Source organism: Corythoichthys intestinalis, chromosome 14 (assembly GCF_030265065.1).
Source record: "Corythoichthys intestinalis isolate RoL2023-P3 chromosome 14, ASM3026506v1, whole genome shotgun sequence".
NCBI classification, from domain to species: Eukaryota; Metazoa; Chordata; class Actinopteri; order Syngnathiformes; family Syngnathidae; genus Corythoichthys; species Corythoichthys intestinalis.
Genome location: NC_080408.1, coordinates 45,810,556 through 45,836,338, shown reverse-complemented (window position 1 = coordinate 45,836,338; position 25,783 = coordinate 45,810,556). Strand labels below are relative to the sequence as shown.

General features: G+C 39.5%; 1 protein-coding gene across 2 annotated transcripts in view; it reads left to right on the top strand.

The window, feature by feature from the left end:
* Positions 1–24,504, top strand: part of pigk (phosphatidylinositol glycan anchor biosynthesis, class K) — a 77,088-nt gene extending 52,584 nt beyond the window's left edge. Inside the window, exons 10-12 of one of the 2 annotated variants that reach the window (XR_009066961.1) lie at positions 927–1,002; positions 20,936–21,133; positions 22,871–24,504. Coding sequence is in view for 1 of the 2 variants with exons in the window: in XM_057857444.1 (XP_057713427.1) it covers positions 927–1,002; positions 20,936–21,052 (193 nt within the window). In the remaining variant the exon portion in view is untranslated. Of the gene's footprint in view, positions 1–926; positions 1,003–20,935 lie in introns of both variants that reach the window. The other variant, XM_057857444.1, reaches the window with a different exon arrangement.
* Positions 24,505–25,783: the final 1,279 nt, after the last annotated feature.

Genomic DNA, 25,783 nt, shown 5'->3' with positions numbered 1-25,783 from the left:
GGTGTGAGTAAAGTATTAATTTTCAGTTGAAATGGCATTAAAAAAGGTCTTAAAAGTCTTAAATTTAGATTTATCAATCCCGGGGGGACCCTGATGATGGTTTAACTATGGTCTGAACGCAGCATATTTTTACCGATGTTTGTTGGTGCCTCTCCTTTCTCCGTTGATTTTGTGACGTTAAGTTTACCGTTAGTTTCTGGAGCAAAAAGGCCAGAACTTCAAAAATGTAGGTTGAAAAGGGCAAAGATATCATCCGGCACACAAACACAGACAAGTACTATGCACTAACTAAGCTGAAACTATGGTGCTGTGGACTAAATAGCGGATGAGGAACAGTTGTCGTGAAGTCGAAACATTGTCGGTTGAGGACATCGTAGCCCGAGGACTCCTTTATTGTATTGTCATTAAGAAAATGCAGCTGGACGGGAAAGGATTTGGGGAGATGGAATGAAAGAAAAGGAATTGCAATACTAAAATAAAGTAAAATGAAATGTATATGCTACCTAGCATTTATGACTACCCATACCGAAGGGACATCATGTGAGCAGGCATGCGCTTGGTAACCAATTGGATAGGAAAAGGGAAGATGCGGACGATAAGGGTGTGACAGGGCAGTATTTAAATAAAAAAAAAATTAAAAAAATGTGTGTGTTCCCACAAAAATACTGAATTGCTTTCACAGGAAGTTACAATATTAGAAATGTTTTTGATTTAAAAAAAATAATAATAATAATACGTAATACGCGAAATTTGGAGAGGTTGCCTTTGTGTTTATCACCTGGTAATCCACTAGTGGTACAACCTAGTCATTCCAGGAAATACATTGTAAAGGACAGCCTTTTCAGATTAGTCTTGTAAAAATACTTTTTTGAGTTTGTATTTTGTACATTTATAATATGTATTTTAAAAACAAAAATTTTTTTTAGTTTGGACAACGGAGAGATACAACAGGAAACACTCTCATATGTGGATCAGCTGCCAGTGTCTGAGATCATCCATCAGGTTAGACACAAAAACACTCACAATACAAGACACGCACATGCATTGGTAACCCGGACATTCCAACCAGGCATTTAATTTGCTTTAAGTGCGTCTGCGCTTCATTTGAAGACTGCTCAGAAAGTCATTTAGAAGAACTCTCAGCAGATGTTTTTTTGCCATTTCCATGGTGATGGTGGCAACTGTGAAACGCGACTCCTAGTTTCCTCGGCGTGAAGGGGGAACCATGAAATCGTGCGAGATGGACAAATTTCAATTATGGCATAAAAATGCACACATACCAATTGTCCTTTCCTGAGTTGTAGATTTGCTCGCTGGCTCTGCATTCGAATCGTCAACCTGTTTTAAATGTATTTCTTAATTTGCGTTGCAAACACAAATGCATGCACCACATTGGGTACACTATACAGCAGTGACAGCAGGGAGGGAATAAAGGGTTATCTTTTTCTGCTAGTGCTGAAGAGATAGTCATTTGATTTTGTAGCCAATTATGGAATCCAATTAATTTGTACCTTGCATGCACGTATGTTTTATGAACAGCATTGTTTTTGCAAACGTACGACCCTTGGGCCGAAAGCGGCGGAGTCCAATCTGGCCGGCAGGGTTGTTCTGCCTGACAGGCACGTTGTAGTAGGGCTGGGCGATATGGCCTTAAGTACGTATTACGATAAATTGAGCAGATTTACCTCGATAACGATAAATGACGATAAATTCGCCCAAGCGGACTGTTATATAATTTGAAAATTTGAATCAATGCATGGAAGACAAATTAACCGTTTCTCGTTGAATTTATTTACCAGCTTTCAATTTAACAATTGCACATGCAGTCTAAACATTTTGTATTCAAAAAAATCGTGTGAACATTTATAACAGCTTGTATGACTTGAAAAATGTACAACATTAGAAAAATCAATATGACGATGTCATTCTAACACAAATGACTTGCAGCTTTAACAGTACACTTCAGACAACTTATTGGTAATGGCTGCTGTGACATAATTATTCAACACAAGTGTTTACGTCAATTTTTTTTTTTTTTTTTTTTTCCCGAAACATTTTTTAATACATGCTCCCCCCACACAGATACAACCAGATTAAAGCTGTATTGCTCTGATGCCAATGAAACATTTTAGGTTTTATGATGGCAGAATAAAGCAAACACATACAGAAAAATAGCTGTGGCCATTATATATAGGCTTCACTGTTGGACTATACTTTATGCTGAGTGCTTTACCATCATGAAAGCTTTCAGAGAAATCACACAGAGTTGCCAAATAACGCAACATAATGATTGCTAAATGAAGTCCTTGCCCAGTCCACTCATTAATTTCAGCCGTTTCGACAAGGTTAGAGCCGCTATCCGACTCCATCACGTTCATTTGTAGCCGCTGTTAGCCGCTAGCATTAGCCTGTGGCTTGGCTACCAGAAGAAAGCACTGAAAGCATCCTCTCCTGAAATCGGGAGAACCAGGGAGGACAGCGGGTGAAAGCCCGTCTGGAACCCGCCAAGAGTTTACTTAATGTCGGGTGAAAGTTTGGCGAAGCTAACTTAAGCCCGACTCCATCCCATTTACTTGTAGCGTTAGCCGCTAGCGGTAGCCTACCGGGCTCTGTTTGTTTGGCTTCCTGAAAACTACGTGACTCCATACGTAAGCACACTGTCTGCTTTCTTAAAGGGGAATGAACATAGCTGAACAACACAGTGTCAAAGCGGGATGAAAAGACTATATTTTCTTGTTTTATTAAATTACTGAATTTACCGACATGGTCAAAATTACAGCGGTCATCGTGAAGAATTTCGGTAACGGTAAATTTTCGGTCTACCGCCCTGCTCTACGTTGTAGCTCATTCATACTGTACACACAAAATAACATGCTTTTATTTTGACATTGGCGTCATAAAACCATCGATGTCTGATTTCTGTGATCAAATGTGTGCACAATTGCACTAGGCTCATTTTCATGTCCGCAGTTACATTCGTTCATGCGCCCCCCTCCCATTCAAAATGGACTGGACGTCTAGTACCGTTAATGACAGCCAATGAGTTAACAAGGAAGTGACTCAAAAATGCCCCCAAACCAACAGGACGTGACACCAAATCAACAGGAAGTAACCTGGAAATTCCCTGAAAACAAAAGGAAGGAGCCCAGAAATGCCAGAAAAATTAACAGATGATCCAAAATTTACAGGAAATGACCTGTAAGTTTCTTAAAATCACATGGAAGTGATGTAAAATTAACGTATTGCCTACCATTGATAATAGACATCCAATTCACTTGTACTGGAAGGACCGACTGTTAATGCTTATTTTCCAGTGCCATTGATGGAAAGACTGTCGCGATATGCAATTAGTGAATTTATCGCTCGGTAAATAAAAATGAGGGCGGTAATTTTCCCATCTGTGATTTATCGCCGCGTGCGTGCATACAGCGCACGTGTGTTGATTGCATATGAGACTCCAGTTCCTTTCATGGATGCTTATTGGTCATCAACACGCTGTAGAAAAAGTTCAAACATACAAAATAAGGAAACACATCTATATCAACCATTGTAAAACGTTAGTTGAAGCTCATGAAAAAAGACATTGTACTAACCACTTTAGCCTGCTATAAAACATTGGCAGTCTTCTCTTAAATGCAAAATTGCGGTTTAAAGCTGACACTTCAAACATGAAAAATCGCTGGTTTACTGCATTTGCAAGTGATGTGAAAAAAAGGGGGAAAAATCTATTACTGACACCACATGCATGACAAAAAGAGAAGTGCACTTGTTCAACATGTTAATAAATATTGCTGGAGTTAATCTCGCATTCCTCAAATTCTGCACTAAGAATATCTTGCCCATTATTATGACACCCATTATGAAAAATCTAATCGCCAATAAATTATTTGGCTTGGCCACCATGTGCCCTTTGCAGGATAAGGTGACTGTCATTTTGGATCAAATAAACAGTTTTGATGGGCTCTAATTGGATGAAAACAAGAATGGCTTTGGGTTTGAATAATTTTATGGTCATCATCATCGGTATCATTGACAATCATTGACAATTACAAAATGTGATATGATTTGCCCGAAGGAACCGAAGAAGACAAAGGCGGACGGGAAGAAGCACATGCTTATCAGTTTCCCGTCCCCCATACAACTAAAGACGCACATTCAGACATGGTACATACATCAGATGGCCACAAAACTGTACAATAAACAATCTGGGTTTAGTAACTCAGTGTCCAGTCAAGCAGCTCGATTAATTTCAGGGCGTACAAGGTTATGGCTTTGTCATGTCCCTGACATTTTTTAATCTGTTTGCTTTGGGAACATTTTGTTGTGGCTATGTGTGTGGCAAAAGTGATTATGTGTTATCACAGCTGGTGCGAGTAGCGACTCAAAATGCTTTTCTTATAAGTCTCTTAAAAGGATACATTGCTAAGGTGTACATGGTGGCAACAATTGGCGCACACAAAGATCACTGTAACAATTTCATCAGACATGACGTCTCCACAGCGAAAAACATGCTTTTCTTCGTTGCTTTTCTTCGTTTTATACAGTATCTTTTCCATATACTCAGTAAACTAGACATTTGAATCAGGAGCTCGGTAGACACAGCAGATAATTATGTTTTTACGTGTCATGTTACAGGGTTTTTTTTGAGGGGCCACGGGTTTCTCACCTGTTTCATATTCTGCACTTAGCTAGCTTTCAAATGATTCGTTGTGGATTGTGCGTATGTGTATTTTTTTAATAATATTTTTCATATAGTTTGTGTTTTATTTAAGAATAACAATTGATTGCATTTGAATTGGTGATTTAATAGGGTATATTGTAACTACATTAGTGGTTGAATTCGTTAAAAGAAAATTGACAATAATATCGCATATCGGCAATAATATATGATACAATATATCGCATACTAAAATTTGTTATCGCGACAGGCTTTATTGACCGCGCTCTGCGTCCAATGCTTTTTGACTGGGAGGGGCGAATTGACTGGACATCGACAGCCGTCAATGGCAGCCAGTTTAGTATTAGTAGTGCAAATATAAATAAACTGTTTCAGCCCACGTGAGATCTAATTGCTGAAATGTGGCCCCCCAAACAAAATGAGTATGGCACCCCGGTACAAAGTATCCAAAGTATTAAATCGACAAAATATTTCACACAAAAGAAATAAGAACAAAATAACTTGATGAATAATTTACTGCAAATCAATATGACTTTTTGCTGTTGCCTTGAGGTGACGTTTAGAAATGCACAGCCTTTCCTTGACAAGTCCCACTGTTCCGACTCTGTTTTTATGTCTACCATCCTAGAAAAATGTTTTTCGAAATAAGTTGTACCAGCTGAGTGTTTCAAAGGCTTTATAGAGATACTGAACTAAACCCCCAAAACATTCATCTTGCCAGTGTTGTCAAAAATGGGCCGTGTAAAATGGTATCAGGAAGTCTTAATGTCCCGGTGTTTCGCTATATAGTATAATTGTATGATATGTTTGAGTTAGCGTAGCATTTTACTGACCTTTTCACAGCCTTTCTTCTACTGCTAAATTCACACATATTATAGATTGCATCACCCCAGTGACCCCTGCCACAGATGTTTGATTATTTTCTTGCAGTCCCACTGCTGCCTCACTGGATGAGTCATTCTCTCATACCCTCATATCTGGCCATCTGCACTAAGGGCCATATGACCATCATCCCCTGTAGCTTATTGACAGCTCCCCTCCCTTTGATTTGCTGTCATGCTGCGAGATTCCCTCGCTGAGATGTCTTTGTACTTGAAATTCAGACGCACTCGAGCGATGAAATAAGATGAGAGCCAGCCTCGCCCTGATTTGATGTCTTGAATATGCCCAAGAGGGTCTCCCGTCTGTGGCGACAAACAAATCCAATCGCTGATTGTCTTCTCAGAGCTCAGCAAAGCATTTTTCCTATTTGCCACGAGAGCACACGCCGACTTGTAAATAGAAAAGTCATCAGAATGACTGACAGCAACGATACGGGAATGCGCTTTATCAAAATGTGTGTGCGTGTTTAAAAAATGTTGATTAATGCACTGTCTGTCACCGGTGGCAGGTTGAGCTCCCCCTTTCTCTGAAGCCCACTCATTCCATTCTATTCACTGCATTTGACTGTTGCTGAAATGAACTCCCACTTCTCTCTTGTGTATTGTACTTTTTTTTTTACTATTTGGATTGCTGTTCCCTGGCTTCCGAGTTGTTATTCATGCTTATGTTGGTTTGACAATACGCCTCCAGAGGATTGAGGCTATTGAAAATGCGAACGGTGAAAATGAATTCCGTGCCGCCTTCGCTTGGTCGCAATGGGCACACAGCGACACCGTTTCCAAAGTGGACGTGGGATGGTGTGGATTAGTCCTTCACCACCTACTTGTATTTATTGGATTAACATTTACGTGCCTTCGCCCAGCAACAACACATTAGGGAGTTTAGGACAACAAATATTTTGTACGCGAGTGATCCACATTCAGTTGGATGATGGTTTGGTAACAATTACTGTAGGTACAGTGAAGGAACAATGCAAAAGATGAGCGTGGTAATGTCAGCTAATATTAATCAATAATAGGCAACAAACTATCAAAAGCTTGATTAGCTCGTTTAGAAATGTTTATTACAGTTGTCCAGTAACTACTTTTTAATCGATAATCGTTCTCCCGATATTGTCTAATTCCCAAAATCTGATACCAATATCAAACCGATACCAATATATGCAGTCATGGACTTAACATACTATGGCTAATTGTATTGTGATGCCCCACTTGATGCTTTAATAATCAAAATACAATAGTACCTCTACTTACTCTGCTGGGCAAAAGTTTGGCACCCCTGAAATTCTGTCAGATAATGCTCAGTTTCTCCCAGAAAATGATTGTGATTACAAATGCTTTGGTAGTAATTTCTTCATTTAATTTGCTTGCAATGAAAAAACACAAAGAGAATGGGGAAAAAAATCAAATCATTATTATTATACACAAAACCTCAGCCTAATATTTGGCAGCACAACCTTTAGACAAAATAACTGCGAACAACCGCTTCTAGCATCCATCAATGAGTTTCTTACAATGCTCTGCTGGAATTTTAGACTTTGGCCAACTGCTCCAGGTCTGAGATTTGAAGGGTGCCTTCTCCAAACTGCTATTTTCAGATCTCTCCACAAGTGTTCTGTGGGATTTAGGTCTGGACTCATTGCTGGCTACTTTAGAAGTCCCCAGTGCTTTCTCTCAAACCATTTTCTAGTGCTATTTGAAGTGTCTTTTGGGTCATTGTCCTGCTGGAAGACCCATGACCTCTGAGGGAGACCCAGCTTTCTCACACTGGGCCCTACATTATGCTGCAAAATTTGTTGGTAGTCTTCAGACTTCATAATGCCATGCACACTGTCAAGCAGTCCATTGCCAGAGTTAGCAAAGCAACCCCAAAACATCAGGGAACCTCCTCCATGTTTGACTGTGGGAACCGTGTTCTTTTCTTTGAAGGCCTCTTTCCCCCCCTGTAAACTCAATGTTGATGCCTCTTCCCAAAAAGCTGTACTTTTGTTTCATATGACCACAGAACATTCTTCCAAAATGTGTTTAGCTTTTTCAGGTAAGTTTTGGCAAACTCCAGCCTGGCTTTTTTATGTCTCTGTGTTAGAAGTGGGGTCTTCCTGGGTATCCTACCATAGTCCCTTTTCATTCAGACGCCGATGGATAGTACAGGTTGACACTGTTGTACCCTCGGACTACAGGACTGCTTGAACTTGTTTGGATGTTAGTCGAGGTTCTTTATCCACCATGCGCACAATCTTTCGTTGAAATCTCTCGTCAAATTTTCCTTTCCGTCCACATATAAGGAGGGTAGCCACAGTGCCGTAGGCTTTACACTTATTGATGACACTGCGCATGGTAGACACAGGAACATTCAGGTCTTTGGATATGGACTTGTAGCCTTGAGATTGCCCATGCTTCCTTACAATTTTGCTTCTCAAGTCCTCAGTTTTGCGGTCTTTCTTTTGTCCATGTTCAATATGGTACACAAAAGGACACAGGACAGATGTTGAGTTAACTTCAATCCATTTTAACTGGCTGCAAGTGTGATTTAGTTATTGCCACCGCCTGTTATATACCACAGGTAAGTAACAGGTGCTGTTGATTACACAAATTATATAAACATCACATGATTTTTCAAAGGGTGCCAATACTTTTGTCTGGCCCATTTTGGGAGTTTTGTGTAAAATAATAATGATTTAATTTTTTTCCATTTTCTTTTGTGTTTTTTCATTGCAAGCAAAATTAATGAAGATTTCAATACCAAAGCATTTGTAATTGCTATCATTTTGTGGGAGAAATTGAGCATTATCTGACATAATTGCCGGGGTGCCAATACTTTTGGCCAGCAGTGTACATGCGTATATACAAACGTAATTTTCAGGTTACGACAGGCCTAAACGGGAAAATATTGCCCCTTGTTAAGAAAAGTCTATTAAAAAAATAAGGTTGGTAATTTTCCCCGGCTGCAATTTATCTTTTTTTTTTTTTTTTTTTTTTTTTTTAAACCTGTCCTGTTCAGCTGTTTGACACAGAGAATGGAAGTCTAAGTGCCCGGATTCTGAACAGTTTTAATGTTTCACATGGAGAGTCTGACATACTCCCATTGTGATCATTCAAAATACCTTTTTATTATGACAAAGCAGCGAACAGGAAGGGATTATGGGGGGACAGAAGAAAAGAAATACAAGAGAAGAAAGAAAAGAAACACATACACAAACAACAACAAGAAATACATTGAACATCTAAACTAGTTACTAATATGCTGGTGCTATCGTCAGCGAGATGTATTTCCGGTTTACACCATGTGGGGGCCAATTGGCCAGTGAAAGTGGAGAATGGGGGTGGGGGTGTCTATAAGACTATAAGCTAAGTGATTGAAAGGGGTAGAGTGTACACAAATCAGTTCTGTGATCTAGAACCCAGTAATCGTGTGAATCTCTTATGAGTGTAAGCCCGTTGGCGACCAACCCTACGCCGCCGCATCGCCAATCCCGGCACCGGAACCCCCAACCCGAGCATGCCCTACCACATCCAGCAGCACGCAAGCCCCACCGGGCGCGCGACAGCCACGCAGACGGGCGGAGAAACCGCGCAGGCGCCAACCCAGGGCCACTGCCCCCACCCAGCCAGCCCGGGGAGGGAGGGCGGGCGGGGGGGTTGGGGGTTTCCATGCGCAGCCCGTCCCTCCTCCCGCCGCCCAGCAAAGGAGCCACCGTCCCCCCCCCCCGGGACCCAGGGTGGTCCCCCGGGCCACCCGCGCGGCCATCAACCGGCCTTCAGGGATGGCAGGAGGGGACGCATCACCAACCCCTGCAATTTATCATTGGTGCGTGCATATGTTCGCATGTGCTGCGTACACTCTGCACATGTGCGTTTTGATTGCATATGAAACTACAGTTCCTTTCACAGATGTTTGTTGGTCATCAACACACCGTAGAATTAAGACATACAAAATAAGGAAACACATCTATATTAAACAGTGTAAAACATTTGTATCGCTACACTCTAATGGAAAAAAGATATTCTACTAACAACTTTAAGCAAAACGCAAACTTGCAATTAAAAGGTGACACTTCAAACATGAAAACTCGCTGGTTAACAGCTTTGGAAAATGATGCGGAAAAAAAAAGGTAAAAAATTATTACTGACACCACATGTATGACGAAAATGGAAGACTAGTGCACTTCTTTTTCGACAGTGAAACGCTTAGGGTTAGCAGCTTGGTGAACATTTCAAAATAATAGCACGCCATTTTCAACATGTTTATAACAATAGAGTTAATCTCACATAATTCTACACTAAGAATAGCTTTAGAATGACACCCATTATGAAAAATCTGATTGGCATTGAATGATTTGGCTTCAAATTTTCCAACATGCACACTTTGCAGGACAAGATGATAGTCATTTTGGATCAAATAAACACTTTTGATGGGCTCTAATTGGCAGAGAACAAAATGGTGTTGGGTTTCTCACCCATTTCATATTCTGCACTTAGCTAGCTTTCAAATGACTTGTTATGCATTGAATGTGTGTGTTTTGTGTGTTATTTGTAATCTAGTTTGTGTTTTATTTAAGAATAACAATTGAATGCATTTGAATGGGTGATTTATTAGGATGTATTGTCACTACATTAAAAAAAATGACAATAATGCGTCTCTACTTGGGGAATTTTCGGGTTACGAGAGTACTTCCAGAACCAATTTATGTCGTAAATAGAGGTACCACTGTAGTGCAAACATTGGTGTTTTTGGATCATGTCCCCTTTGAGACAATCCTGGCATGTGCAAAGTATCATTAAGGCACTGCCCTCTCCCATAAGGCTCACACAATACTTCCAGGCAACCAATCAGACCAGACAATGCCAATGAGTGAAAGTTCCCATGATGCATTATGCTGGGCTTTTGCCCAGATTTTTAGTCATACATTATGTGTTTTATTACTGTTCTTGGTGACTGTTTCTTTCTGGTAGTGCAGTAGTTATATCTGGTGAGTTTATAATTCATCATACTTCATTTTATTTGTGCACAATGAATGCAAATGGTCTTTTCCTAACTAAACAAATCCCAAGCATTTAGCTTGGAGATATTAGGCCTGCACATGATATCATTTGAAAATCGCCTTTGCGATGTGCGCATGCGCAATAGTCCCACCGCAGTACATGCGATTATTTTTTTTGAACACGGAAACTTTTGTTTTGCTCCACAAAAGCAGCAAGTGTGTAGAGACATGGCCTCCTGGATCCCTTTTATATACAGCAATCTTCATCATTCACAAATGAACCCTCTTAGCCTGTAGTAAACAGCATAATATGAATACAATGTGGTCATGGTGCGTCAACCAAAGTCATCCCAAACGGCCATTCAAGTCATCATGTGAAAATACTTGTAGTTTTAATACATTCGCAAACCCCCAAAAAGTCGCAATGTCAGTTTTTTTCCAATATCGTTCAGTCCTAGCCGATATTATCGGCCACATATAATATCAGACAACTCCTATACCCCTTTCCCATTGGCCAAAAAACCCGTGTCAACCCACTAACAATCGGCTGTTGGTGGCAGTGGGAAAGGTGCAGCGACCCGCCTCGACCCGTGTCAATCAACCCGCCAAGCAACCCGCATTAAAATCACCTCGGCTCTGGTCGTCATGCAGTGTGAAAGCAAAACCCCGGGTCAACAGTCAACACCCTAATCTACGTGGTGACGTAGGCTCTTACGTGATGTGTCATAACAACATGCCAGTCGGCTCCCATTTAACACGCCCCACAACCGTAGCTACGTCGATGCTAACAACAAAGCTAGTAGAAGGAGAAGAATTCACGTCGCCTACGTTGCCACAGCACAAGCAGAGTGTTGATCCTTTGCCGCATTTCGACCATTTTGAGAGCAGTAAAAAGCATGAAAACAGAGAACACAAATGGAAAGGAGGCTTCCATCATGCTGTGCATTGTTTACTTCCTAGAACTGAATGAATTTGGTCGCATTTGTCGACGCGCATTTTAGCGTGGTGACGTCACGTAATCTTACGCACGGCTGAGGAGGGGTTGGGGGTTAGACGGGTGAAAAAAAAAAAAAAGACACGGCTTTTTTTTGTCAATGGGAAAGGTGCCAAATGCCAATTGCTAGTAGGTTGCATCAGCTTGGAAAAAACGCGCGTTGACCCACTAGTTTCAGTGGGAAAGGGGCATTACATATGATTTAGTTGATATCACAGTAACAGGGTTGCCAATTTGTGCTAATGTTAGCTTTTTCCCAGGAGTAGAAACTAGTTGTTGCTGATGATCAAGAGGACAAACTTGCTTATTTTTTTAAACATTAGTTGTCATTGCTGACATTGTACCTTGGTACTGTTCTAAAAGTACCGTACGGAAAAGTCCCAAATTTAAATGCACGTGCTGTTGCACACCTTCTGCTGATGTCGTGCATGTCAAGGCAGTTGAGTGCAATGAAAATGCACAGTGACACACTCCCAACACAAATTGCAGCCGTTTTCAACCTTGGAGTGTTCGTGTTCGTCAAGGTGTTTCAGACGACCGTTAGCGTCCCGTGTTAATTAACTCCAATCAATCTGATGGCTTTGCCATTAATTGATTTTGCCGGCGAATTGAATATGCAACACAAAGCTTGCCTAATAGAGGTAGGCTGCTTCAGCGAACTGTTCAATCAGTGAAGGGCACCAAACATTCAGCTTTCCTCTCCCCTTCACTCGTTTCTTAGCTACAGTATAATGTACGTGCCAAATATTTATTTTATTTTGTGTTGCCTTCATGGTCACATTTTTCTTCTTCAAATGTTTGTTTTCCTCTTGTGACATTGCATTTTTTAAAGAAATGACAAAGCAAATTTGCCTTGGCTTTGCCAGTCTTTGCTCTTAATGTTTCTGCACTTTTTCCAGCTAAAAAGTTTTTTTGCATCTGAGTCGCCTGTTTTTAAAAATCTGCCGATAGTCCTGAACTGACAGTTTTTTTCTTTTTGAACAAAAGTTCCAAACATGTTACTGTACAGTACTGTTTACAGTACTTCCTCTTGGAAGTACTTCCTCAGTACTCCTCCGGAGTATGTTGCAGAGCATAAAATGTATATACTTTTGTTTCTTTTGGCAACGTCATTGTATTTCTGGATTATTTTATTACTTTTTAGCCGTTACATTTAAAAAAGAAAAATTAAAAAATATTTTTAAGAAAATAGAACCCCGATCCTTTTCATCCGATTCCGATCCTCTGAAAAATGGCCTGATTTCCAATCATGTGATCGGATCGTGGACATCCCTAAATAAAAAAATAAAAATTAAAAAATCAATACTAGGCAGCACTATACAAAGAGTCAAACTAAGATCCATGTCGCATGGTAGCAAAAATGTCAGAAATAACGAATCATGGCAGAGCGTTCCACAAAAGCGTGAAAAAGAAGCACAGAGTAAGAATGTCTTATTTCCATGTTGTGCTAACTGCTTGCTCATTCCACTCTGCTAAGGCCATATGTTCCTCTGGTTGCTGCTAGCAGCTCCGGGTCACTGGAGCGCCATTTCTCCAGAGCTCGTCCTCACCCCTGGAAGCTTTCCGCTTAATCACACGCTGGCACGCGCACAGGTCAACTGTTCCTGATGGTAACACGCTCTCAGTCGGCTCTAGTCAGCATCGACGCGCTTGCTGCTGGTGGCGTCTCGAGCTCATCTTGTTGTATACTGAAGACACGTACCAAGCTTTTCAAACTCATGAGTCCACACACTGGACACGTTTTAAGAGGCAAAAAACAAAAACACTTGCAATTGACCTTAAAAACATTATCTTTATGGACTGAAGTGACAGATTGAAGAGGTGTTGAGAAGATTTATTGAAGTAGTCTTGCAAAGGCTTTTAGCGCCTATGCTTGACTTTACTATACAGTGGTACATTGACATACGAATGAATCGACATACGATCCTTGATACATCCAAAGTAATATTTGACTCGTCATTTGTCTCGACAAATGATGATGACATGCTCGAAATACGACGATTTACAATAGTGTTGCAATTTAATTGTTTTCCCGCAAGATAGCAGCAGATTCCCTTGTGAGACAAATCAACATGAGTCCCAAGAAGGTTTGTGTAGGTGGTGAAAAAAAGGAAAAAGGTGACACTTACCATTCAAGTTCAGATGGAAATGAGAGAAAAATATGAGCATGGTGTGCGGTCAGTGAACTGGCTCAACAATATGGCTGGAATATACTGTATCTACATCGGTTCGGCAGTCTTTATATGTTGACAATTTTTGTAACATCGACAAAGTCGTTGCCAGTTTTTGTCAGGTTTTTAATAATTCAGATCTTTTGCAACACCACACAGCATCTGTACTACTGAAAAGAGAAAGGAAAAACCTCCCACTCTTCTGCACCTTTCTTACTCTCTTGTCGGGCAAGCGGTGCATTCAACAACAGCATGCAAGACTCAACCGCCACATTAGGACCCGATTCGTTATATTATTATTATAACATTACTATTCTTGGCACTTATTATTTATTTGTTTTGCTATGTGTAATTGCTAGTTGCAATTGTACCTGCAGTATTTATGAAGGTAGGTTTTAAGACTGTGGAACGAATTAATCAAATTATAATGTATTCTTATGGGAAAATCCTGCTCCACATACGACCATTTCGACGTACAGACCAGGTCCTGGAACGGATTGAATTCTTATGTAGACCACTGAACTTGCAATGCAACTGTAATTGTTTGTATTTCCGTGCACTATAGAATGTACCCCTAAAAGATGAACGTTTAAAGGTTGAAAAACTACTTGTACTTCTCTAAAATTTGTGGTGAATTATGATCTATGTGGCCTTGAAATGGTTTTTAAAAGTCATAAATTTCATTTGACGAAACCCTGACCCTTCCATAATGTGGTGAAGAGGAAATGGTAGGGGCAAAGATTGCTGGAGTTTACTCTTTTTACAGGTTTTTTCTTCTTCTCTTAAATAAACAAAAGATTACGACACACAGTTCAGGAGCAAAAAGAAAGCAATGGACATCTCAGCTAAATAAATTTAGTCATAAATCAACAATTAAAAGCAGGACAGCCTGGATCTCGTTTCTTTAGTGCACCATAATGCTTTTGAGAAGATTCGGTCCCGACCTCCCTCTTTTTACAAATTAACCCCGTAAGGGCACTCCGTCAGAGTAGTGGAAATTCCCTGCCCATCTGTACACGTTGGAAAAACATCATGGACTGCTGCGATTAATGATTCCTGGTTATCTATCTATTTATTCATTTCAACATCAACACTCTAACTCCTTCATAACTGTTCACTGCCTAGTGGTTTTATGTTTTATTTTTAGATAATTTTATTGTATGTTATTTATGTATTAATTCCTTGTGCAATGCACTGAAAGGGAGTTGCTACTTTTAATCTCATTGTACTGTGTATATTAACAAATAAAGTTCTATTCTAAGTATAAACTAGGGATGTCCCGATCCAGGTTTTTGCACTTCCGATCCGATACCGATATTGTTTTGCACTTCCGATCCGATACCGACCTATCTGAGCATGTGTTAAAGTTTAGTTACATAGCCTCCTTACTTAGTTGTCAGACTCATGTTGAAAAAGGTTTTAGTACCCTTGATAACAACTAGCCAGCTGAATTAGGTGAGTTTGAATAACACACAATGGTTGGTAACAAGAAACTGACCTGTTTATTCAGTGACAAACACAAAACATTATAAATAACAAACAGAAATGGCATAGTCAGTCAGTAAAACGTGCAAATATTGTAAACTGTCTTAAAAAAGCAAAACACACCAACAACCTCAGTGGAAAATCCCACAAATCCCCCAAGCTATTAGATGCTTTTAATGTTTCGTGCATTAGTTACAAAAATTGTATAAAAAGCCTCTCAGGTTTAAATAAACGACTATTTCAGTATCAAGTTAACATTTTAAAACAGTAAATAAAATATTAAGTCCCCATTCTGTATCAGCATCTTTAAACTACATTCAATTCATTTAATTTTGCGAATCAACTGTCAAAGTTGTTAAAATTGCTCCCGTTATTCCATAATTTCCCTTCTGTCTACTTTCGACATGTGAAAGTTTTAAAACTGTTTTGAAGATAGATTCAAGTCAAGATTTTGCCGATTTAGGAGTATTTTAGATAAAAAGTTAATTAGGTTCGCTTGGAAGGTTCACAACAGCCTACTAGGGAAGTCTTCTGCTTTAAGATGGCGGCTGTTTTCTAACGCATCTGGTTTTCAATACTTCAATGTTGCTAACGCAGTCAAGTCTGTCGTGTAGCATTTGGTTCTATATACATATGATATCTATTATCTCCAGTAAAACTACGTTGACGTAGTTTGTTGCGGCTGTCAGCAGAAGTCAGGTATTCTTGTGTTTTTTATCCAGCGGCATGAGTTGAGCTAAAGCCGTGAGTTGAGCATTGGCATTACCCGGGTCTAAGACAAGTTATGTTTACTTTCGGGACGCAATGCGGTCAGTTTTTCATTGCGTCCCGAAGATCGCACTGTGTATTAGTTCCGCTTTACTTGACATATTTCAATAATCGGAATTTGGATGTTTGTGAATCGTTCTCGAATCTTCAGCGGCCGAATCGCTTGTTGGATGGTGCGTCTTTACTCATGTGAGATAATGGCTCATCATCCAGAATGAATTCTTCGGCAATGACTCTTGTTATTCCCTGGGCTTTTGGACTGTCGAGTGCCAGTTTGTCACGCATAGCAAAAGTTTCTGCCAGTGTTAGTTGCGTAGGACCTTTCATTTTTGTCTTCGGTTTTCTTAACATACTCCTCATATTGTTTGTGGTGGTATTTCGCTAAATGCTTGATTAGGTTGGTTGCATTAAAACTTCTTACAGATTTACCACTACGCTTGACTTTATTGTGGCATATGTTGCTCTCTGCCTCTTCGTCTTTGTCGTCCTTTAAGGTGAAATGATCCCACACAGCTGAGATTTTTACCGATAGTCTCTCGGTAAATTGGGAGACTGTCATGTAAATGTAGTGTGTTGAAGGTGTGCCGTAAAATGCAGACCGGATTTTAGGGAAACCGAAGCAAAAACTGGAATGGATTATGTAAATCGGTGCACTGGAAAACCCGGACCGGAATTTAAAAAACTGGATCGGAAGTCTGGATCGGAATTTTTCCCGTGTTCCGATCCGATACCCATGCGCATTTTTTTGCCCATATCGGCGTCCGATCCGATATTTGGATCGGATCGGGACATCTCTAGTATAAACTACACATTCATATCCCCTTTTCATATCTTAGAGGAGGACAGCCACTTATCTATAAGTTGAAGCACAGGAATAAAAGAGCAATGAACAAATTCGTATAAATATATATTTTTATTGGCAACCTAAAAAAAAACATCATTTTTGTAAATTACTAAATATAAAACTAAGAATCATATGTTCATTAGTATTAACAACCTTTCTGCCACAAAGTTTCATAATGAGTTCAAGTGCATGTTTCTGCAGATCATTCCTCCAACTTAATTGGAGTCCATTTGTGGTAAATTCATTTGATTGGACATGATTTGGAAAGGTACACACCTGCCTATTGAAGGTCCCGCAGGTGACTTTCTATGTCAGAGCAAAAACCAAGCTTGAAGTCAAAAGAATACCAGATGCACTGTACTCTGTGAGCTCTACCCACTTGTTTTTCCTCCTACATTGGCTTCTCTTCCATACACCAAGATGTAAATTTTCTGCAAACCCTCAAGGTCCTGCTTTTTATCATAAAATGTGATTAAGCCACAAAGAACTTTTCATGGGCTGAAAAAGTGCCTTCATCAAAATAGCTTTCCGTGACTGTTGGAAATTATTTTTCATTCATGAACATATGCGAGCACTCAAAAGCCTCATTTCCTCATCTAAAATATGAAAAATTGTCAAGGACTGTGCAAAACAAAAATAAATCAGTTTCCTCAGCAGTGAAGACATCATAGAACCACACGGTAATTAATTTCCATTATTCTAGGCAGAATTCTGTGTTCATTACCACCTCTGAAAATATGAACTGATATCTGCAGTGTTAATGAAACTTTTTCCCCCCCTTTAAAATTCAACCCTGCCCGGAGCTTGACGACAGCAAGTCATTAGCATTCTATTCAGAGAGAAGCTCCATTGATTCCACTTGATTGAGCAATTAAGTATATTTGCAGTCCAACATTGGCGAGATTTACCGATGGCCTGTTTCTTTTGACAGTGGAAATTGGCAGCATTGTCACGTAACCTTGTTGTGAAGACCAAGAGATTATTGCATACGTAAGCATGTAGAATCAGATTTTCGCTTAACTACCCAATAATTCTTCCCCTTAATTGTCGCACTGTGTCGAGGACAGATTCATTTGTTTTCTTTTGTCATCTTGTGAATGATGGATTTCATCCATTTGTTTCTCTGCACATTCTCTGGAAGATGGCAAGGTCAAAATGACCGAGTACCTCATAATCAACATTAATTGTTAGAATATAGCAGAGTGATCATTTTCAGCAAAAAAAAAAAAAAAAATGGGAAGGTTGACAAAGGTGTTCAGTGTCTTCTCCGTTAGTCAAAAAGCTAAAAATACTTATTTAGTCCTCTTGTCTTTCACACAGCAAGCCCAGAACCAAGCCTTTGCAAATAATTTTGTGTTTGTGAGCCGTATCGTGATGAAACCTGAAATATCTGTTTTATACTTCTTAGGAACACTAGTTTGCATTTAAAGTATCGTTTTTATCCGCTACAAAGTCCCAAAGATCTTAGTAAGAATGACAGTGCTTTTGATGATTGTACCAAACTTTTATCTATTTATGATTTCCTGGTCCATGCAGAGTTCACACATTGACTGAATTGTACTGAAGTACCTCAGACTGCCACCATTTTTCAGATTCCTTCCATGGATAGCCTGTGTTTTAGTTGTATACATTCAGCTTTTAAGGCAGTTAAGATCCAAATAGGAAACATGCTGTAGAAATTGTCAATTTTTTTTCTCTCTCACTTTTTAAAGGACCAACATTTACAGTGAATTTAGCAACTTCTCGGTCCCATGGCACATGGGCGTGTATAAGTGATGTACAATGTGACTATTAAAAAGGAAAAAAAAAAAAGTATTATAAAAATACATTCAATCATGGTATATTGGTATCATGATTTAAAATAGCCCATATCGATAGAGGATTTTTCCCATATTGCACACCACTAGCGTATAGCTGTTAATGGAACTAGTTCACTTCTTTATTGATGACGTGAATCCGGACAAAAATGCATTCTTTCACGTAGTATTAGCTTATAGACACTCAAATGAATTCAAAACCCATAAAACAGTACTTCACAGTGCAGATAAACAATGGCCCGAAGCATACTGTGAAAGCAGCGATGTAATGGCAAAAGTCAGTCACCTGACCTGAAACCGACTGAGCTTGCATTTTACTTGCTAAGGGCAAAATTTGAAAGGAAATTCACCAATAAGCAGAAACTGAAGGCAGTTTCAGCAGAAGCATGGCAGAGCATCACCAGGGAAGAAATGTCTCCAGGCTGACTAGTTTGTTATTTTTTTGTCTCAGTACTAACCGTGCTTGAGTTTATTCAACCTGTCAAATGTGAAGACCATTGTTTAAACCAGTGTTGTTTTCGTCACCAATCACGAGAACGAAAATATTACGTCGACGAACAATTTTTTCATGACGATGACGAGCTAAAAACGTGGCACGGGGGACTAGAACATAAAGAGACATACCAGTTTTCGTTTGACGAGATGACAGCAAGATGAAAATGCACAGTTTCTCTCATATGTTCACAATGCGTGACATCTTCATATTGTACGTGGAGTACGTCAGCAATGTTTGGGTCGTGAGATATGCTGCGCCTCTCCCACACCCTCCTTACTGGAGTTTAGGATGTGTCTAAAGCTAGGCTGCGCTCCATCTTGCTTGTTGGGAAACACAGTATAATTTGTTTTATCTTGGCAAGAGAGAATATGCAATGCTGCTTTATTTAGCCTTTGAAAGTCTTTGCTGAGTGATCATCAGACACTAAATTAACTCCTAGCGTTAGCGTAGCATTTGCGTTAGCATTAGCTTCAGAATGGCAAACGTCTTCTTAAAACACTGGCCAATATAAAGCAGAACCACTTGGCTTTTCTGGTCAGTAAATCAAGAGGAGAACCAGTTGAACCAAATGACATTTGGCTAATAGCCCACTTCAGCTGTTTTGTTTGGTAAATGAGCAATTACGCGGAAATACTGATTGCCTGCAACTTCTGGTTAGACTCGGTAAGAATAGCAACCCCCCCCCCCCCCAAAAAAAAAAACAAACAAAAAAAAAAACAGACTTTCCAGTGTTAAATGCGCGGACATTTTTTTTGTTTTACATACAGTTTGTGGCTTCCAGGTGGGTTTAATTGAAAATATTGCACTGCTTTTCCTCTTGAGCATGTATTATCATCACCAAGTTGGTGTTGTCCTTGTAGAAGCTACAATATGTGCTCGTCCATCTATGCTCATTCGAAATTGTTGCAAACCTTTATTTTTGGACTAAAACCTTTGAATTTTACGGACAAAAACGTTGAATGACAACTTAAACGAGATGAAATTTGTATGATATATCTTCGACAAAAAGTAGACGAAGATGAACACATTTTGAAATGACTAAAATAAAGTATATTTGTCCAAAAGACTGAAACAAAAAATTGAAAGGGCTGCCAAAAACAACACTGGTTTAAACAATTTAAATAGATTTACCCGTTTCGACCCCTATAGGTTCTGAGTTTGCGTTGTCCTCTTCTCCAACAAGTTGGTCTAATCCTGTCAGCCTGGCTTTACCTCCATTTGCATTGTCAATGTTTACCGCTCAGCAAACGTTCACTTCTTTCCCTTGTCGCGCCATTTGGGCACTAGAAATTCCTCGATTTGGCGCACTGCACGCCACACCATGTTCTGTTCCGAGTTCTAGTCCTGCCAAGTCTTGCACTCTGCGAATTTGGGGGTGAAAAAAATAAAATGAAATCCACCACTCCCCTGGATAATGTCAGCTTGCTTGCTTGTGAGCACAATAACTGAAATCTCTTAAGTGCTTGCTTGCTGTGTATGTATAGCTTTACCCCCACCATGTTTCTATTTCTTCCCCATCTTTTTTTTAAAGGTTAACTCATCGGGGTGCAGAATATTGCCGTCACATTAGCATATAAATGCGCTCCTTGTGATGTGCTTTTTAATACAGAGAGGAGATTTAAAAGTATAATCATACACAAAATGATGATGTGCCAGTGAACGGGACAAACACGAGGCAATGGAGGTGTACTGATGATGTGTGTGTTTGCTTGCCTGCCTGCCCTCGTGAATGACAGTGCAATCAGCAGTAGCTTCAACAGGAGAAATATGCTCACGATTACTAAACTGTATTCCCCTCCTCTCACCACCACCCCTTTAGAAGCCCAAACAGAAAGACTGGCACCCTCCCGACGGCTTCATCCTCGGTCTCTGGACGCTCATCCTGCTTGTGTTTTTCAAGACGTACGGCATGAAGCACCTCAAACACATCTTCTGAGACGTGCACTGCGAAGAAGCCGAGGAACCTTTAAAACGGCATGCTCAAATGGGACCTTGTAAGATGTATGCCGACACAACTGTGAGGCTCAACGTTTCTTATTTGTTTTTGCACTGAGACATACTGTATTTTGATTTTTTTTTTGTATTTATGTAATGGGTTTAAGTTATAAGCAGAAGCCTGGGGCTTCTTTGCACAATTAAGGCTGGATTTTTTATTGCTAATCAAAGCGGTGTCTTCCTTTTGACTAACAGTCAGGGGTGCAACGGTACACTGAAATGTAATTTCGGTTCGGTTTTTCAAGTGCTTGGTCCGGTTCATTTTCGTTACAAAAGCAGGGAAAATAAATACTTAAAATTTGAGGTCGACCGTTATGGGATTTTTCAATACCGATATTTTAAAAAATTTGCAGCAGATTGCCGATATCCAAAGCAGATTTTGTGAGCCGATATTTGAGGCAGATATTTTTTTAAAGGCATGTAGATTATGAAAGGCAATAGGTTTAAAAAAATAAAACAAATAAAAATAAATAAATAAATAAGGCTTCAACAGCTTTAAATTTACAATGATGACCTGAGACTTAAAGGATTAATTTGTTCTAATGCTACCAAACCAAGAATAATTTTATGATTATACACACTCAGCAAGAATTGTACATTATTTTGAAATAATTAAACCCACCCAGATGTCACGACAAGATGTAAACGAGAGTTTGAGAATGCTCGCCATGCCAAAGCTAATGCTAAAACAAATATGGTAATGCTACGAGTTACATTTAGAGTGTAAGGATCACACAGTAAACACCTTAAAATGCTAAAGCAAAATTGCACATTTTCTCATGCAAGATAAAAAAAAAAAAAAAAACAATATTCACAAAAGGCAAGCTTGAAGCTTTCTGTAGCAGCCAGCCTACAAGCTGCTGCAGGGTCCTTCAGGGGTCCTAAGGTCTGTCAGCGGCGGCCACAGTTGCCCACACAAATGCTTGATCAAAATCCTGTTTTATCGGCTTTGTTGTTGTTGTTGTTGTTCATCGACCGATGTTGTAAAAAAGCCCACATATCTGTCTACCTTTACCTAAGTGGTTTAAATTTTAAAAATGTAACTAATAGAACATGTGTAAATAAATAAAAGTGACCTATTTGCGTTATATTAAAAGAAAATACGCCGAGATAAAATTAAAACAATTATAACAATTTGAAAAATGTAATTTCATTTGGAGCCCTGAATGTCCGACACTTGAACTCCTACAAGAATTTGGTTCCCGCATGCAGCACTTGGGTCGCACTAATAAGAAATTTTACGAGGGGAAAAAATTGCTAAAAACAAAACCGAACAGTACGCAAGTGAACCAAACCAAACATGCAAAAACGAAACGTTTCAATATATCCACGTTACCAGTTACACCCTAACTGTTGATATTCATGTACATACAGTAGTATGGAAAGTTTGGAGTCCCCTGACAATTGCCATGATTTTCCTTTAGAAATAATTGGTTGAATGGATCAACAATTTCATTTAAATATATCCTCTAGCATACAAACGCAGTAAAATCTGGGAAGTGGAAAAAAAGTTTATAGGAGTTACAGAAAATGTGTAATAAATATTGAAAAAAAAAGATGCTAGGTTCATAAAATTGTGCAGGCTTGTTGCTTCTCTTTGAATACCTTGACCACTCGTTATTAGAACGCCAATTTTGTTTTGTAAGGGTTAGGGTTGAACCATGATTTACAGTACATACACAGGTTAAATCAGTCATAAGAAGGGTACTTAAAGTAGCCATTATCAAGTGTTTCTCCTTTTTGTTTCTTCCCTAACTAGGTACGTCATGGGAGCCTCAAAACAAACTCACAAATGACCTGAAATCAAAGACTGTTCAACGTCATGGTTTAGGTGGAGTTTTCAACTGTCAGTTTCCACTGTGAGGAACGTAGTTAGGAAAAGAAAGACCACTGGCAGAATTCTAGCTAAAATCTCAGATCGGTAGAGGCAAAGGATTGTAAGAACATATACTTTGGACTGATGAAACTGAAATTGAGTTATTTTGACAGAAAACAATGGTCAAGATTCAAGAATCATTGAAAAAGGTTAAGTTGCACCTGAGACGTAATCTTCAACAAGACAGAGACCCTAAACGCAGTTCAAAATCTACAAAGGCAGTCATGCAGAGAAAGCAATGTAACTTTCTGGAACGGCTTTTCAGTCCCCGGACCTGAATATTATGGAAAATCTGTGGTGTGATTCAAGGTAGGCTGTGCATGCTCGGAAACTATCAAACCTTACTGAACTGAACATGGTTTTTAAAAAAGGATGGTCCAAATTTCCTGCCAATACCATCATTGGATGCTGTAGACTGTGTTTTGAACCTGTTATTTTTGCAAAAGAAGGATCTACTAAATATTTAATTTTTCTGTTGAGGTGCCCAAATTTATTATTTGGAATAATTATTGCACACATTCTGTAACTCCTACTAACACTTTCCCCTTCTAAAATATAAAATATATTTAACTGAAATTATTGAATTATACAACCCATTATTTTATTAAAGAAAACCTTGATACCACTGTATTTCGTCATCATTAATTACTGCAATCTGTAATTAGGGATATTTTAATAAATAAAGCTGTCCATGTTTTGGGGATTAACAGTGTCTTGGATAAAATTACACAAACATAAATTACTAGTTTAAGCCCTAGCATAATCATAGATGAAAAGTATGGCAGCCCACCAGGCTTATAAAACAGTTTCACTGAGTTGCACTCTTCTACAGTGTTGCACTGTGTCCTTATATCCATATTTTCTGATCACTTGTTGCAGCCTGTTGCTCAAAATGTACGTGTAAAACTAGTTTTTAACCGTTAACAGATATCCCGATATTGTCCAACTTAAACTGATCTATGCGGTCGGGGACCTGACATATTATGGCTAAATGTATTGTGATACTCCACTGGAAGCTTTATTAATGTAACAACAATGTTTTCCAAATAAAATAAACATTATGTTAAAAATAACACAACTTAAAATGAAGTTATGGAAAAAGTGCCTATTTTGTACCACTATATTGTTGAAATCAGTTTTATGAAGCAAGTGCAAAGTGTCAATAAGGCACTTTTTCTGTCCTCAGTGTATATGGAGGTACACAAATGGGCAGATAGCAAAAATATCGGGCTCCAAAGAGAAGTCAGACACTGGAGTAAAGTTGAATTGGCTTTACTGTAGTCATCTTTTTCCTGACAAGAGCACTGATACTTTTTTTGTAAAACTAACAACAGAACATTGTGTCTATATTATATGAAATATATATAAGATATACAAATAAAGCAAAGTACACACCACATGTCAATTTGAATAGAAACTGGTAGTACAGCTTGCAAGCAATGAAATAATGTAATCACACTTTACAAAAATGGAAACGAAACAAAATATATAGTGGGGAGAACAAGTATTTGATAGACTGCTGATTTTGGTGGTTTTCCCACTTGCAAAGCATGTAGAGGTCTGTAATTTGTATCATAAGTTCTTTTCAACTGTGAGGGACGGAATCTAATACAAAAAAACAGAAAATCACGTTGTATGATTTTTAAACAATAAATTTGCATTTAATTGCATGAAATAAGTATTTGATAAATCAGAAAAATCGAACTTAATATTTGGTACAGAAACCTTTGTTTGCTATTACAGATACCAAACGTTTCCTGTAGTCCTTGACAAGGTTTGCACACACTGCAGCAGGGATTTTGGCCCACTCCTCCATGCAGATCTTCTCCAGAGCCTTCAGGTTTCGGGGCTGCTGCCGGGCAACACGGACTTACAGCTCCCTCCTTAGATTTTCTATCGGGTTCAGATCTGGTGACTGGCTAGGCCACTCCAGGACCTTAAGATGCTTCTTATGGAGCCACTCTTTAGTTGCCTTGGCTGTGTGCTTTGGGTCGTTGTCATGCTGGAAGACCCAGCCACGACCCATCTTCAGGGCTCTCACTGAAGGAAGGAGGTTGTCAGCCAAGATCTGGTGATACATAGCCCCATCCATCCTCCCCTCAATACGGTGCAGTCGTCCTGTACCCTTGGCAGAGAAGCAGCCCCAAAAAATGTTTTCTCCTCCATGTTTCACGGTTGGGATGGTGTTCTTGGGGTTGCACTCATCCTTTTTTTCCTCCAAACACGACGAGCCGAGTTTAGACCAAAAAGTTCAATTTTGGTCTCATCTGACCACATGACCTTCTCCCATTGCTCCTCTGGATCATCCAGATGGTCAGTGGCAAACTTCAGACGTGTCTGGACATGCACTGGCTTCAGCAGCGGGACCTTGCGTGCGCTGTAGGATTTTAATCCGTGACGGCGTAATGTGTTTCCGATGGATTTCTTCGAGACTGTGGTTCCAGCTCTCTTCAGGTCATTGACCAGGTCCTGCCGTGTAGTTCTGGGCTGATCCCTCACCTTCCTCATGATCAGTGATGCCCCACGAGGTGAGATCTTGCATGGAGCCCCAGAACGAGGCAGATTGACCGTCAACTTGAACTTCTTCCATTTTCTAATAATCGCTCCAAGAGTTGTTACCTTCTCACCAAGCTGTTTGCTTATTTTCCTGTAGCCCATCCCAGCTTTGTGCAGGTCTATTATTTTATCCCTGATGTCCTTACACAGCTCTTTGGCCTTGGCCTTTGTGGAGAGGTTGGAGTTTGTTTGTTTGAGCATGTGAACAGGTGTCTTTTATACAGGTAACAAGTTCAAACA